Source organism: Psittacula echo (genome assembly GCF_963264785.1).
Source record: "Psittacula echo genome assembly, chromosome: 5".
Classification (NCBI taxonomy): Eukaryota; Metazoa; Chordata; class Aves; order Psittaciformes; family Psittacidae; genus Psittacula; species Psittacula echo.
Window position 1 is genome coordinate 55,934,445 of NC_137739.1, and position 17,239 is coordinate 55,951,683.

The 17,239-nt window shown below is 41.9% G+C and overlaps 1 protein-coding gene across 1 annotated transcript in view; it reads right to left on the bottom strand.

Moving 5' to 3' along the window:
- Nucleotides 1–17,239, bottom strand: part of STON2 (stonin 2) — a gene marked incomplete at both ends in the record, with an annotated part of 57,160 nt that overhangs the window by 32,002 nt on the left and 7,919 nt on the right. The window contains one exon of the mRNA XM_080620002.1: nucleotides 13,477–13,674. Coding sequence (XP_080476128.1) covers nucleotides 13,477–13,674 — 198 coding nt within the window. The remainder of the gene's footprint in view (nucleotides 1–13,476; nucleotides 13,675–17,239) is intronic.

A 17,239-nucleotide genomic window follows, 5' to 3' on the forward strand; every position in this document is an offset into this window, starting at 1 on the left:
TGCAGCAACCAGAAGACGAAAAATGGACAGAAAGAGAAAAAATCCTGATATGGAGGAAGGGAAAAGGGACCTTATGGATAAAAGAGTATTTCTTAGAGCTAGGTGACAGATTTTAGAGAGTTCAGCAACTGAAGGCAAAATTGTGTCTCTGCCTCGAATTTCTCTGCATCATAGGTGTATGAAAGTCCTCTAACACAGGAAAAGAAATCCTGGACAGCACTACAAATTGGTTCATCTGACGCTGTCCATCTCTGGACACATATGTGACTAATCAAGAAACCAAGTGCTTTCCATGGTGTTTTAACTATGCTGTGACATATAGCCATGTCCCTCCAAGCCCAGGACACAGAACAGCCAAGGGAGCTGAAGCAGATTTCTGAGGAGAATCACCGAGTCCTGTAATTTCAAACCAAGCAGAGATTGAAAGCATACCTGCAGGGTTTGACCACATTGTGGGGTACATTTGTTTGTACTAAAGAATCTGCAGTGGCACAGATTGTAGCAGAGACGTATGGTCTTCGCAGAGCCCTTCGTACACACCCTTGTTGCTAATCCATGGCACTGTCTTTGCTGCTTTTGTAGCCATGCTAAATCAAGCAGAAAGCTGCTCACGAAAGATGCAATCTGTATTAACCTTAAGGCCAGATTTACCCTGAAAGCCTGAAGTCTACTATCAGCAAGGTCTGACCTGCGTGTACAGAGATAACAAGTGCACAGCCCTGTTATCTTAAACCTGCTTAAACCTCCTCAGCTAAGCACGGTCTCAAACACAGCCTTTAAATCAGTACAGCTTGGTGGCTTTACTAGGAAAAGTATATTCTACTGAGACAAAGAAGCAAGATGAAGACTGTGAAGTCCAGATACAGCAATTGCTAAAGAGACACACCAACATTCAAAGAAGGGTAACAATGTACATGCAACTGCGTCAACAGAGTGACATGCCTTTCTGAATCTCCCTCCTTGGAAACAAAAGAACTCAAAAGGTTTGCAGGGAATCCTGCAGGTCTCCCAGGATACACCACAGTTCACACTAATTACGTGTCGCTGGAGGCAACCGAGCCTGAATAAACAAATCAATCTCGGGAAGGAGCAGTGATGGGTTCATGAAAGCAAAGACTCCAGTAAAGCCCCCCCTATTTCTTTTGTGTAAGACTTCCCACGCAGACCCTAGCTCCGGCTGGCTGGCGAAGGGCCTGCCACAGAGGAGGCACAGCAAAGCACCCTGGGCCAACCTTGTGTCCCACTTCCAGAACCAACTCGCTGTTCTGTCCTGAAGTGCAGTGAAGCAATGAGGCTGGCGTGTCAAATGCATTAACACCCTCCCAGTTGTCTGCCCTGCCAGATGGACCATGTGCCCCTCTGTACCCTGTGCGCTGGCATGTGGTCCCATTCCATCCTGACCCCTCTCAAAAGACTCATGCCTACCACAAAACATACAAACGCATATTCAGTGGAGGTAGAACATAGCTGGTACAACCACATAGAAATCCTTGTGCTTTTTGCACTGAATGAACATCTCTGTTGGGCTTCTCAGGAGAAGAAACAGCCTGTATGTTTTGAAGAAGAGAATCAAGAATGTTCTTGGTGCTTATGCAAGAACATGAATTTATTTCACTTCATTCAAAACAGACACTCTTCTTACTGCACATTTCTTGTAAGAACATGTATATCTCAGCACCACATTCACCATTGTGCAATCACACTAAAAAAATTCAGAAAAAGATTAATTTTAAATGTGGGACATAGTTAAAATAAAAATCTGGAGAACGGCCTAAAGCTTGGCTGCTGCCTGTGCTAGGTACATTTCCGTGTGCAGACAGAATTGTACAGATAGTTGTACAGATTATACTAACTACTATCAGATGGCTGCAATTGCTGAGACTATGGCATATAGACCATCTCTTCAGAAGACTCACAGATCTGCCAGATCAGTCTGAATATAGCTGCTCCCTCTGGCCATGTCAGTGTTCCTGTGGGGAGCTGTCCTCTTCATGTCGCCAGAAAGTCAAGGCTTTTAAAGGTCTATTATAACATAACCTGAAACCTGGGAAAGGGGCAAGTCTAAGCTTACACATTATCTGCCTTTCAGATAATAATCAAAACAGCTACTTGCTGAAACACCTACTTTTACGGGTTCATTTTATATTATGAGTTACCCTTTGCCAATAACCACCAATTTCCTCTTGTCCTACTCTTCTCACTTTTGGTTATGGAGCATTGAAGACACCCAAGTATTAATTTATCTGTTTATGCTGCTCATATACTAAATTATTCCATTGCTCCAAAATCTGCCTTAGGATGTTTCTGGAAACTGCACTTTGTACTTAACACGTTTGTGAAAATGAGCAACAAACCCTAGGGCTAGAGCCAAAAGGTGTCTGTAATAGGCACCTACCTTCTCAAATGGTATCCACAACAAGACTTCAGCCAGTGAGGAGATTCCTACAGGCAGTCACACCCACAGAGGTCACAATCTTACTGTCTATGCTCAGCAAAGTTTACGTCTCTTCTAAGTGCCAGTGTGAATGTTTGGTCTGCATATGTAAAGCCAGCAAAGAGCAAAAATGAAGTATCAGCCAACACTACTGGACTGCCAATGCATGGCAGGTTGCTGGCTGCCCTGTGCCAAAGACAGATGCTGTTTGCTCTGCCTCCCACGGCTGGTGCTGACCTGCTACAGACCTCTGGTGCTTGCCCCAGTCCTGCCTAAGGTGTGCAAAGTTCTCCTGCAAACTGCAGTTCCCACATTCTTAACAGCAGGAGGACCAGAAAGCCTCTGGTTCCTGCTTTTCTCATCTTCGTTAGCCTCGCTTCTCCCCTCCCTGCAGTGGAAACATACTCTGGCTCAACTCCTCTCCTGCTCCCACCCTCTATTGTGAGGAGCCAAGCATGGGATGCTGCAGAGACAGGTCCTGTATCCTCAGGCATGGTGAAGCAGCAGGGGATAAGAAGCAGAGAAAGAGTGAAAAGGGACTCCTGACCACATCCACGGCTCGCTGGCACATCAGACTCCTCATCTGTACAGGGTGCCTCTCTCCACTACTGGACACTCCTGCCCAACTCCAGCTCCTCTCCTCATGTTCCCTACCTGACCAGAGTGCACAGCATGTGGCAATATAGTGGTGCCACTGTACTAATGTGAGTGCTGAAGATTCCCTTCTTCCCTTTGCTCTCAAATGTTAGTTTAGCTATGCATGCTCTAATCAGCATGTAAACCTAACAGGAAAGGATACTACCCTAATATTTTGATTTTCAAAGCAGGTTTAGCTTCATCCCTGGTCTAACGTTTAAGGCATCAAAAGGAAGGATATTTCTCTTTCTTGCAGAGATTATTTATTTTGTCAGCCTCACTGTTTGATTCTCCCCTATTCTTAGTAAAGACAAAAGCTCAATAAAGGCAACACAGGACTAGTCAGCCCTGAAAGCCAGGTCTCAATGGGGCCTAACTTTCTCAGAAATAATCTCTGGTGGTAATGTTACATACTGGAGCTAAGGCAAACCTCATATATGCATATAGAAAGAGCAAGGAAGCGGGGCTGTTGTGATAATTAAACATTAACACATCTAGACACTCTGCCAAAGCTAATGAATACTTTGCCACTGCTCTTTAATAAGAATAATGATACAGAATGTAGTGATAAGTGCACAGGAGGCAGGCTAGATAACGAAAAGGAGGGAGTGGAAATGGAAATTAACATTAATGAGGAAAGAAAACATTTTGGAGAGGTTACTATGCTCAGATCAGGAGGTCTGATAAGCTCCCTTCCTGACACATGTAATTACAGTTTTCATCACAAGGACTTTAAAGGAATCGGTTCAGATGGGGAAGGTACCATGCAACTGGAGAAGAGCACATAAAGTAACTCTATTAATGAGGTGTAAAAATTACTTAGAAAAATACAAGGCTGAATCTGACCACAATATTATGCAAGACTTTGGAAAGGAAAAGTGAACAGCAGAAGATAAAAAAGGGGATGGAAGCCAGCTTTAAAAGAGCAGCTTGTTCCAACCAAACCTAACAGATTTCATTGACAACAGATTTAGGAAAAAAAAAAATAGCCTGTCTGTATTAGAAAAAGCATTTAACATGGTGCCACCTGTGAAGGAGTTAAAATAGAGACCAATACCAATATTAAGACAGAAGTAAAAACCAAGCTAAAAGGAAGATGGGCATTGAGTTTTAAGAGAAACATTAGGCTAGAGCAGCCACAAGTAGAATTTTTTGATTAAGACTACATGATTAAGACTATATTTATCCATATTTTTAAATAATGATCATGGCACAGAAATGAACATGCTAAGGGTATTTGCTGAATGCACACAGTTATGAGGAACTGGGCATATAAAGGAAGCTGTGAACCTCATACTGAAAGGAGTAGTTCATCTTGAGGACTGGAGTAACAGAAATGAGATTAAATGTAACAATACAAAGTTTACGATCAGGCATTTCAGGACAGATACATCAGTTATAATGAAGGAACTCTTCAATTATGTATGAAAGTGATCTAGGATCACTATCTGACAGACAGTCTGAATATAGTGAAAGGGTACCTGCTTCATGCACCAACATAACAGGAAAGAAGATGCTGGGGTGTATCAAGGAGAAAATCGCAGAAGATGGGGATACAGTAATATCTTGATATCAGGCTATGGTGAGATCTCAGCCTGTGCACAGTTTGGTCACCACATCCAAGAAAGATTAATTGAAACAGGAACATGAACTGAGAAGAGCTTGCTAAGATGAGGGGGAGAGTAGAGAACCAGAATACTAAAAAACTTGTCTCATTCAGTTTAGCAAATGAAAACAGAGAGAGATATAATCACACTGTATAAATATATTACAGGGCTTACACTGCAGAGGGCAAAAAGCTATTTGAAAGACAATATTGGCACAGGAGCATGTGGATAGGAAGTAGTCATGAATACATTTACACCAGTATCCTGGGAAATAGCTTCCATTACTATCATCTGAAGTAAATCATATTTAAAGCTTTCTGAAATGTCTGCATGTGAAAATATACCAGCTTCAACAAATTGGTGACAAAAGTCTGCACTTAAATGGCATAATTTATACAAAGCCTGTCATGTGCATGGGGACATACAGCTAAAGGTCATATATTGACTGGATCTCTACTCTCCTTTTATGCACTAAACTAAATGAATAGGTTTGGAGAGGGGCAACCGAACTGCAGCTATTAAAATCTTGCCACACCATAGTAGGGACAGCTGGGAACTGAGTATTTTGGAAGCGGTGTTAGATGCCAAACCCAGAGGTGGGCTCCTCATGATAGGTGCTGAGTGCTTTAAATAGGTTTTAAATATTGAATCCTAAGTTACTAGTTCAAATCAGTCTCCACAACATTTACTGCAATACCAGTAGGGAGTTTACAACAAGTAAATTAGATTGGATTCCATGTCACAAAATGCTGAATCACAACCCTCATTTTTGGTAACCAAGATCAGAATGAAGAAAGTAGTGTGAAGTCTCCTTTTCATCTTGTGTAACAAGTATGGTCATAATGCAAATACCAGTTTATATCTGTTCTAAGATTAGGCAGAGGATTTCAGTCTCATCTGTCAAACATAAGAGCAATTAAGACCAAATTTCTTCTAATAACAGATGAACAAGCTCATTATGCAAGATTCATGTATTACCTGTGCTCCGGCATTATTTGGTTCGATCAAGGGTAGATCAGCTAGCAAATGGAGATGTTGAGCATCAGCAATCTCCCTACAGTACTCTCATCCAAATCTGTTCATTTCTTTTTCCCTAGCATTGGGGCTGAACAAAAAGAATAAAAGAGACAGAAGTTCCAACAAAAATGTACATCAAAAATAATCATAAAATGTTTCTAAGTGGCCAGAAAACATAAACTGTCAACTCAGAAGTTGGAAGTTTTGCTTAAATGATTCAAACATTCTTCTTGTTTTTAACAAACCTGCTCCCCATTTTATCCAACACTGTTCTTTGAGAGGATGACTCTATAACTGATCCTCTAAAGGCATTCATTGTTACTTCCAGTTCCTGTGCTGTGTAGTCCAGTGGTCCCCTGAGCCTTTTTTAAGTTGCAGATGACATCTTAGTGAGGGAGAAATAAGCAATTCCATGCATTTGGGTATCATGAAATTTCTCATTCTTACTTGCTGTCTGCTCCTGCCTGCCTTTTCACCTGCTGTTTTATACCGCCAATTCTATTCAACCCCTTGGTATTCAGACAGGAAATTCCACACAGAACTGGGATTTCTAATTAAGAGGACATGAAAGATTTACAGCTCCTGTTAATTAGTACTACTGCTGAAACCTTGCTTACTTCTCTGCTATGTAGAATTGACAATGGAAAATGCAATCCTCAGGTGATAATTTCTCCATCTGGTGAACCCCACTGTTTGAGAGCTGCAGAATCAGGTTCTCTGGGGTGCAGCCAGCTCTGTGGGGCACCAGTTATATCACCATGTGGCACAAAGCTGGGACAATGCTGCACCACCACTAGATACCACTACAGCTCATTTTTTCCTCCTGTCAGTGGTATGGCAGCATGTTGCCAGGAACTGAAGGCAAATGGTGAGATAACGATGCTGAAGATTGCGACTTTGAAAGAGCTGGATATATGGTGCCTTGGTGCTCTTCCTTCATTCAGAAGCTCTTTAGCTTCCTGCAATATGCTCCAAACAAATCTAGCCTTTCCTCTTTCAACAGGGCAATCACAGATAGCCACGGCACTTAAGTGCTCTATCTCCAATTAAGCTTCAAACTGAAATGTCCTGCCCAGCTGCAAAATCTCCTACTGAACTCCCCTCTCTGGCTTATCACATAGGCATGTGGCTTTCTGCACTGCATTAGGCAGCAACTGGAGCCAATGTAAACACCATGGCTGAGGAATCACAGCCTTACAAACACAAATAGAGGGCTTCAAACCACCTAGTCTGCCTCACTGACATGAGACAAACAGCAAGGCATCTAACCACATCTGTTCTCTTGGGATACTGCTTACATAAAGGGAGATCAGCACGTCAGTCCCGTGACTGGGGCTGGAATTCTGTTTGCCTTCCTTTCAGCTGATCTGACTATACAAAACCATCAGTGAACAGGTATCAAAAGCATGAAATTCGTCAAGAACACCACGTAGGCTCAGCACTTGGCTCTTTTATAACAATGAATAACCCTGCTACAAATCCAGTTACTGTAGCCTACACTTCAGAATAGCCATAAGGAGAAAACTCAGCACATGAACCTTTAGTTGTCTGCAGCACAGGTCCAATGACATGGATGAGATCAGAGCCAACTCTATGCTTTGATGCAGGCAAGAAAAGACTCAATTAAACAGCAAAATTATAATTTTTAGAAAATAAGTATTTTTAAAGTAAAAATGTTTTTAATTAAACATTTATAAGCAATATTGAAAATCAGACCCAGTTCTTTCATGTTACCTCTTTCTCCTCTCACACTTTACCTCTTCCTTTATCACACTTTACACTCTTCACCTGGTGTTCTCAGTATGTGGAGGAGCAAGGAAGACCTGTTAAATTCACAGGAGTGAGCAGGTTAAGACTCAGCCTAGCAGGAATTCGAAAGATCAGACCCTTTTGAGCTTTTTTCTAACTCCTTTCTAGTTATTAGAACAATGTTATATCCTCCCTCCTACACCCTGAAATTCTTCATCATTCCTGAAGAAAAAGCACAAACCTGACAGTCCTACAGCACCTTTAATCACTCTCTCTTAGGAGGTAGGGTAATAAAGAAGATAACTAATCAGTGTTGTTTTCTGGGGCACAGATGAGGCAGATACTGAACCTTTTGAGGTTAGGAGACTTCATTTAGCACACAAGAGCTGGCAGTGATATCTCAATTCTGCTTTGAGTACTATCATTAGACAGTCTTTTTCAAAACTGAAGTTTCAAAGGGTTGGAGATTGCTGAACAGGGGAAAATTTTGCTGCAGCTAATGTTAAATCAGAAAAATACTATGGACATATTTGCTCAGGATATGCTATATCTCAAACTGAAGTTATGGGTTTGGTGCAGAAATGACTGGGTGAGGTTCTTTGGCCTGAGAGATGCAGAAGGCCAGAGTAGATGATAATAATGATATCATAGGCCTCACTTCTGACCTTAAAATGTATGAATCAGATGACTGCCAACCAAGCTTAGTTTGCAATCTTCTGTACTAAATAGATAGAAAAACCCTTTTGCTTATTATTTTACCTGCTATTCCCTCATTCTAACACTTCTCCCCTCCTCCTGACATATTTTCTGTGCCTTTTCTTCCTGCCATAAGGAGGGACTGAGACAGCGACTCTGGTCCATGGTTTATACCTGCAGTCTTCACCTGCTTAAGAGGGCAAGACTGACAGACTATACAGCAAAGACCATTTCTACTTCACTTGGGTCCAGCCCACACAACTGAGCTCCAAGCTCCCCCACTGCAAAACAGGGATGAGGATTCAACACTGCTGCAGAGGTCACTGGGATACTGTTGATTTCTCAGAGTGGCCATGAAGTGTCAAAGAACAGCTGATTTCCAGTACACAGGTCTGAGTTGGGATCAAAAATTTTCTATTGCTATGAATTATCTAGACCTAGCTTCCCAGTTCTGCCCTAGTGATTCACTAACCCTAAAGAAGTTAGAAATGCCTTCAGGAAAACATGGGACAACAACTATGATACAAGACTCCTGAATTGCTAGCTGGTGGCTAATACTGGACATAAGGATGAAAAAAAAAAAACCCTCTGCCTCTGATGCTGAATTTAGCCCTCACAAGTTGGAGTTGTGCAAGAACACGTTAGATGCTATTTGCTCATGGTATTCTAGGGTCCCCTGCTCTTTGAAGCAAGGGTTTGATGCTCCCCTCTGCAGTCTCTCCAGCTGCCTTTGGCAGGCTCACACATACAAATGTTTTCATATGTCTGGGACTGGGACACCAGAACAAGTTGGTTAATCGTTACACAGCATAACTAGAGTGCAGTTCTGGAAGAAAGGTGGTAACCATCAGCATATGCTCTTTTCCCCTTTGCTGTGGTAATTAACATGGAATATCTTCAGATGCAGCCTGTTTCTGGCCTTCAGTGCAAATACATTGCACAGCTGTATAATGTGTTCAAAGGTGCTTGTTTGAAACCTACAGAACACCATTCTTGCAGTCATCATACAGGGCTCAGTATCTAGCTGGCTACAGTTACAGAAAAAAAAAAAAAACCTATTTGTAGGAAAACTTCTGCAGAAAAGCACTGGGAAAAAGTTTGAAAAGTTAGTACTTGCCCCCCATTACCTCCAAGAAATACCTGGAGCCAAGCCTGCCAGAATTGTAATCTCCAAGTTTTAAAATAGAAGCAGCAGAACCCTGTTAAACCACGCAATTTACTTTGAAAACAACAACATTCTCAGAATTCATTCCTCGTGCTATTTATTAACTTTCTGGATTTTGAGCAGTTAGGGGTCACACATGCAGCCTTCTATCTCCAAAAATGCAGATGTTCTCAGAAAATAATAACAAAATGATTTCCTCAGTATCCCAGTAGTCCCACAGCTTCAGAAGAATGCCAAACAGAACAACTGGTCAGCAAACTGAACTGTCAGCATCGAACATGGTGTAGCTGCAGCTCTGCTAAGATACAAATCACAACAGAAACAACAACAGAACTAGCAACAACACACCTAAAATAGCTATCAGGGAACTTACAACTACAAAGTTAATCAGCTTTTGATACAAACACACAGAGCATTATTATATAATATAGATAGCTCATATATTCTACTAAAATCAGATACATAAACATTATTTTAGAATGAATGGTGAAATGCAGAAATCTAAATCAAGCCGTGAGGTATTTGTGCACAACCTCAGAACAGATCCCTGTGCTTCCAGAGCTATAATCACAGCTACAAGAAGGCCTCTCCCTTGCTCCTCTGACATGTAGATACTTGGCCTTTTTTGAAAGCTGAGACCGGCATCTGCTTCAGAATGAATAAATACTTGTATCAGTAACAGAGATGTCCTGTGTTACTTAACTTGCAGAGTACAGCACAAATGCCAAAAGTTCCTGCTTCTTTTCCATGCTCATTGACCCAAGCTGAGCAACACGGCCATGCATGATAGGAAGCTCTGAGGCAATGGGCCACTTCACCAGCACCTAATATAGCTTCACGCACAGTGTGAAACCCCAGCTGCTGTAAAGTGCTTGTTGTTATAACCATATAAATATGCTCATGTTAAATGGGCAATCTGCTATTACTTGACCCAAATTTATTGGCTAGCTGCTGCAGGCCAAAATAGCCCCCTGTGCTGACAATGACAAAGATAACATAAAAGGCTTCCTTCTTGATGCCAGAGTTCAAACCAGTACAGGCAACAAAAGTGTAGCATCTTCTAGCTGCACTTGGAAAAACAAATCTTTCTCAGATCTGCTTGTGTAATACTTACTTTCACCACTGCGAACTCTGCTGCCTTTACAAGACATCACTGAGCTTATCCTGACCCCATCAGTGGGGAGACTTTCTGCAGTCCCCCCCTATAGCGAGGATAAACTCTCAGATTTGGATCATTCAGACCCCTACCATCTTTCTCAGGTATCACCTCCTAAATCATATCTTACATAAATACATGCACTAGATAAAGCTCAAGCCGATGGAATTGTTTTACACTTGAATTCTGTACCAGTTGTGAGAAAGCTAATTCCCAGCCATTGCACCTGCTTGGAGCCTACCAGCTCCAGACACCAAGATGTACATTCTCAACAATGGAACTTGGCTCTGTGCATGCCTGCAGTCAGACCCACCTCAGGCTTTCATCTGCTCCCACACCAAACTCCAAACCCTGACCTTTGACAGGCAGCCTGATGCTTGCACATTTGCATGCAGAATAAATTACAGACAAGTCGTGAAATTATGGAACAGAATATCCTGGATTCTCTTCTATGCTGTTCAGGCAATAAAAATTCACCAGGGCTAAAAATAGTTTATTTTACTCAGTGTCTGACCACCGAGTAGTTTGCTTTTCTCACGAATAGTTTTTTCCTCACTTGAAACAACACTAAACCCATAGTGGTACAGAATCAGGTCTAAGTAGAATTTTGACCTAAGTAAATCGAAATTTGATTTTTTATTTCTGGTGCATTTTTTAGCAGTGAAATGAATCAGATTTTGTTCCCCTCCATCAAGCTTGACCTTGGCATCAAGATACTGGTTAACATGCAATGTGACTTCACCACCATGTAGAGCACAAGGATTCCTCTCTTTTCCTTCATGGAAAAACCACATGTTATTTGAAGGCTGCATCAAGGCAATGAAACTCCACTCCAGACTGAGGCAGAGAGTCTTTTGAGAAGAGAAATGCAAATCAAGTGCTTGAATCAAGTCAGGTTTGAATAACTGAATTTCTGGAGAGGGGCAGAGACGGAGTAAAGAAGAACATGATTATGCATTTTTGTCCACTAACATGCTGTGAGGGTGGGTGAACAACAGAAAAGCAATCAGAACTGCCACCAGGTCCTCAGCTCCTTCACCTCCACAAACCCTGCCTGACGCCAGCAGGCACCTCCAGGGGTGGCCTGGGAGCCATCCCACGAACAGTAGCAAACATGTGCTTTGTTCATGCTTCCCTTTTGCAAACTCCATACCTGGTGGTAGGAAGACTCAATGTATTTCTTACTTCAGGTTCCTATACCACTAAGGTAGTGTATCTTATCTTTTAGCTAATGACACAGCTGCCTTGCCTATATTACCTACCTTTTTTACTTTTGAAAATCTTTAGGTGATTGGAATACTTTTTTTTTTTGTACCTGTTTTGCTAATTTGTTAACAGTTTGCGACTGACTGGGTTAAAAAAATGGAGTAAGAAGGTTACACACAATGCTTCTATTTAAGTATCAACTTATCTTTTGGCCCTATATAGCAAATAATTCCGTATGTATGCCAGCGATATACAGCAGCACTTTTGCCTTTCATCTCTCTATATGATGTAAAGTCATATGAGCTGGGCATCTCTCATTTCCCTTGCTCACATGGAGACAGCCCCAGTGACAACATCCACCTTTTGGCAGCTTATAACAAATCAACAAGACAGCAATATCCGGCACACACTCCAAATGAAAACTCTTACATTTCACCCTAATAGACATGAGCTCATCAGAACAGAACTGATGCCCACGTTGGCATCCAAACAGCTGGCACACAATGACAGCTTGCCTAGTCTATCTTTCTACCAGTGCTTTCCAAACTTGGAGGTACAGACAAGTAGAGTATCCTAAAATAAAAATGGTCAGACTGACTGTAGTAACTTTATTATTTGAAAAAGGAAAGGTCTTTACATATCCAAAGTAAACACTATTTCTCCACAAATCCCTTCTCTTAAGCACCCAGCCAGTACCTACCATGCTGCTATTTATGAACCTTTTTTGACATCCAACCCAGTTTCACTGAACCATAAAATAATACTCTTTTCACGTGATGTATGTATATGTTTCTTATATGTATATGGAAGGGATATGTGACCTCAGAGGGGCTTAGAAAATCCATTCTCCCAAAACAGATCTTATTTCACACATACTGTGACATTCAAAGAGAGAAAACACATTAAATACCTCAGGTCTGAGCTATCATGACACCAGTGAATCAATTTTCATCACCAAACTGGGTAGCTACTGATCTTCCTCAGCTTGGGGTGAACAGCTTCCAACTTACTGCAGGTGCTTCCTCCTGGAGCTGTGTATTTGTGTCCTTTTCGTGTCCTGACATGCCAGCTCTTTTTATGCTCTGTGAAAGTTCGCTTTTGTTATTCAGGAATTCCTGTCATCCCAATGCTGCATGACCCAGGTTACACCACTCTATTTCTCCTCATCCAGAGAATAACTGAGGAGCAATGAGCTAGAGTGCCATGCAGCACATTTTTCCACGCTCAGGACACCATCTGAATAGTTCCCTACAAGGTCAGATAAAGGATCCTTAAATGATCTAAATCTACTACTGAACCACCTTTTCTCATCTCCTACACTGTCTCTGCATTACTTTATAGCAACAGTGCAAAGCACAGTACAGAGAATACAACCAGCAGCCTGCATATGTGTCTTGGCACTCTCTGAAAGACAGGGGCATGTGGACCTGCCTCAGCTGAATACAGTGGCAAGCTAAGAAAAGTTCTGCACAGAATTTTAGGAAGGGCATCCAGCTTCTCCCACAAAATACTGAGTACCGGCCCTTAGATCAGCTTAAGTGGAATGGGAAAAACAGAAGTGCTCCGACATTTTACTCAAGTCCAACAACAGGTACACAGTTACACTTGGCTCTTTGGGAGCCTGTACATACTATGGGGTGTGTCAAATCCAGATGTGATTTTTGGAGAACTGGACTAGAACAAAATGTGAGTCTGTCTAATCCTGGAGTTTGTACTGCTCCGGATCCATTCCCCGTAGATCACTTCTAAGCACTGAGTTTGAGTAGCATCAAAAAGATTTGAGATGGAAACTTGAAGGCTTCTCTCTTACCGGCTGAGTCTGCTGCAGATGTTCTTCCACTGGTCAAGTCCTCAGTGTTAATTGACTGCAGATCTGTGTAGGAGGGAGCAATGCTTGGGCTGCTGGTGTCCTCGGAGTTGGTTGTCCAGCTGCTCTCAGAGGCATGTGCTTGCTTCTCAGAAGAGCTGGAGGAGGGGCAAGTCCAGCTGGGTGCTTTTGATGGAGACACTGGATTGCAGAAAACAAACAGGTATTGGTTAGAGACTTACAGGGCAATCTTCCAAGATCACTCTATATCAGTGTACCGAAACTCTGTAAACATAAATTACAACATGCACAGCAAGTTATTTTATAGCAAACACACAGCAACTTAACTAGTGCCTGCACTGTTAACCCTCCAGCACTATTCAGCTGTCTGCCTTAGATCCCATACTGCTGGCTGCTGTATGTTTTCCTGTTGTTCAACTATTGCAGAAGCTGTGACTTTTCAAACCAAGAAAATTTCATGTTTCTGCTGCTAAGATCTGAATATCTGTGTTGTGCAACACAGTGGAGTTTTTATAGTACCACAGCTTTTTATAAATAATGTAATTAAGCATTCCCTATCTGTGACACCCACTCAAATGTAGTTGTCATCTCACGAATGCTCCACATGGGAGGAGAGTATAAAAATAAACTCAAATTGACCTATTGATGGGCACTAAAAATGGCTTTTGTTTCTGAACATGCAGGAGGGAGTGCTGCAATCTGAATTAACTGCATAACATTTCTGCTAAGCGTAGGCCAAAAATCCTGTTGTACTCACTTGCCACACTTGCATGTCAAAGACTTAAGTCCTGCCTAACCATCACCCAGAATTCAGAACACAATCTTATACATCCACTACTATAAACTCCTATTGTATACTCTCTGTATTGCATACTTTTTGCCCACAATATCACATAAATGTTCATAACAATGGGTATCCTAGGTTCAGCAGTAGCAGTCAGTTTTTCTCCTTCTTAGTAGCTGTTGCAGCACTGTGTTTTTGACTTTCGGCCAGGGAACGGAGCTGATAACACTGATGTTTAGACTGACCAAGGACTTTGTGAGTCTCATGCTCTGCCAGGGAGGAGGAGAAGCCTGGAGGAAGCAGGGACAGGACACCTGACCCAAACTAGCCAAAGAGGTATTCCATACCACAGCACGTCATGCCCAGGGAGGTAACTGGGAGCTACCCAGAAGGGCACGTCCTCTTTTCTGTCGGGCTCTTTTCCGGCGGGCGGTATCGTATTCTCGTCCCTTGTTATTTCTCTTATCATTATTATTATTGGTGGTAGCAGTAGTGATTTGTGTTATACCTTAGTTACTGGACTGTTCTTATCTCAACCCGTGGGAGTTACATTCTTTCGATTCTCCTCCCCATCCCTCTTGGGGGTGGGGTGGGAAGTAGACTGCGTGGTTCTAATTTACAGCCGGGGCTTAAACCACGACAATGGGTGACTCTAATGAGGAAATAAATAAATAAAAAATGATGTGGTAAAAACAGTCTTGCTGAACAAAGGAAAGGTGTAGTGGTAGAGACTAATCCTAATTCAGTGTCAGCATAATGACTGGTTTTTGAGTTAGTACATCTATGTTTAGCTTTTAAGTCAACAAAGATCTCAACACAACCCAAATCTTGCAGTTACAGAACTACTACTGACACAGAGGTTCTCTTCACAGCATGTAATACATAAACAACCCTTATTCCTTATTACTTTGAGAGATACTTTGGCAGAAAATGGTGAAATAACGTTAAAGATTTTTTCTCTCTCTCTACTCCTTCCAAGTGGTGTGATGGGACACTATGGAAACCTTGCTGTGTGCACAGAGGGAATATCCAAACAGTGCTTCCTGCCTTGCCAGTTGAAAAGTGCAAATTTATTTTATATAGCTGCACTGTGACCCTCAGGTAAGCACACACTAATGTATTTTATCTGTACAGCTGTGAGCTATTCTGAGCCGTTTCCGAGTAGAATCCTCATCTCAAGGATGAGGAGCTGAAAGTCAGGAGATCTGATTCCTTACCGCACATGTTGACAGTTGCTGTGTTAGTGACACGACCAAAACCCCCCACTTCTCCCTTCAGTAATTCTACACTGTGTTGTGTTTGATGCCTGTAGAGAAACTATGGCAAGTGTATGATTATGATCTGTCAGTCCCACTCTCAGGCCTTTTGTTAAACACAGCATGAGGCATCTGAAAGCCGTCCTTAAAAGTTCACCTGAAACTGCTTTGACAGACAGAGTGCTTTATTTGGGCACAGAGGACCAGCTGAAAAGCTGAGCTCCATATGCAAACCAATAGCAAGAGCCAAGGATTTTAACTATGTTTTCTACATGGAACACTAGAAATTGTGGAATTATTTTATTAAAAAGATCTTAGATTTTTAGCATTTCCTAAAGTCAGACACAGGAATACGAAAAACATAAGCTAATTTAGAAACATGTAAGATTTAGTAACTCATATACTGTCAACTTGATGTGCTTTCCAAAACCAATTTTTGTCTAAGAAGGAGACTGATTGTAATAGTGTTGCAGAATATTTCTATATAAGGGAAAATTAATGTTATTCCAGATAAGTCGTGCTACTTTGGAAGAATATGATTATTTGATCTTTCTAAAGAATGAGACTTGTACTTTGGAAAACCATAACCACAGAGAGCTTTTCTGTAACAGATATTCTTTAAAATATTACTATAGTCAGCTTCCACCTATGACTGTTCAAGGTTCCCCCAACACTAGCCTCTGGAACTAGTAAAAGTGCATTTTCCCCTATGCTGAGCCAAACAACAAATTGATAGATTATCAATCTCAAAAAGTAAGACAAGCAAAAGTAAACTTCTACACATTTAGGTCCCTCTTCAGATGCTCCCGCTGCTCTTCAAATTCCTGGAAGCACTGAAACCAAACTCAAAAATAGAGGTTTTTTTTCCTAGAAAATTGGAATCTGGTCTCTAATGTCAACAGATGCAGATTCACAGCCTTTCAGCTGCAGAAATTTCTTGGAAATCAGTTTACAATGAAAGACCAGTGCCAGAACTTCCCCTAATATGCAAATCCTGTAGCATGCATAGGATACTGAAAGTCAACTCATAGATTCATTTCAAACTGAAAAATGTTTACTTCTATGTGCATTTTAATTTTCTTGACACGTTTGTTCCTAATATGATGGATTGGCTTTTAGCATGCAGATTTACCTGTAAGCATTCATTCTTCTTTGATGTTTTGAGGACTCGTTCCTTGATCCCTACACTGTATTACAATCGACCTTGTTAGCATCCATTCCTTTCCTACCACATAGTACCTCAGATTTTCTGATTTTAGGACAGCATCAGAGCTGGTCTAGTTTTAGGCAGCTGATCTTGTGTTGCATGTACTTCCTATTTTCATACAGAACAGCACTAGATGGTTAAATTGAGATTTGCCTTAGTGTGGGATAACCTCTCCAGGGACATGGTAGGAGTCCAGAGCCTGCTGCTGCCGAGGGAGGGAGGCCAGCACTCCACCTGTGTGAGGTGTGAGCAGGTAGAAGATCTGCTTAGATTGGTGGCAGAACTTAAGGAGGAGGTCGAGACGCTGAGGACCATCAGGGACTGTGAAAGGGAGATCGACTGGTGGAGTAACTCCCTAGCATGTCAGCAGGAACGGTTCCAGGGAGATACCCCCCACAAGGGGATGGACCCCCTGTCCTCTCAGACAGAGGGGGATGACCCGAGACAGCCCCTGCTCTGTAGCTGTTGCGCAGAGGTAAGGGACCAAAAAGACAATGA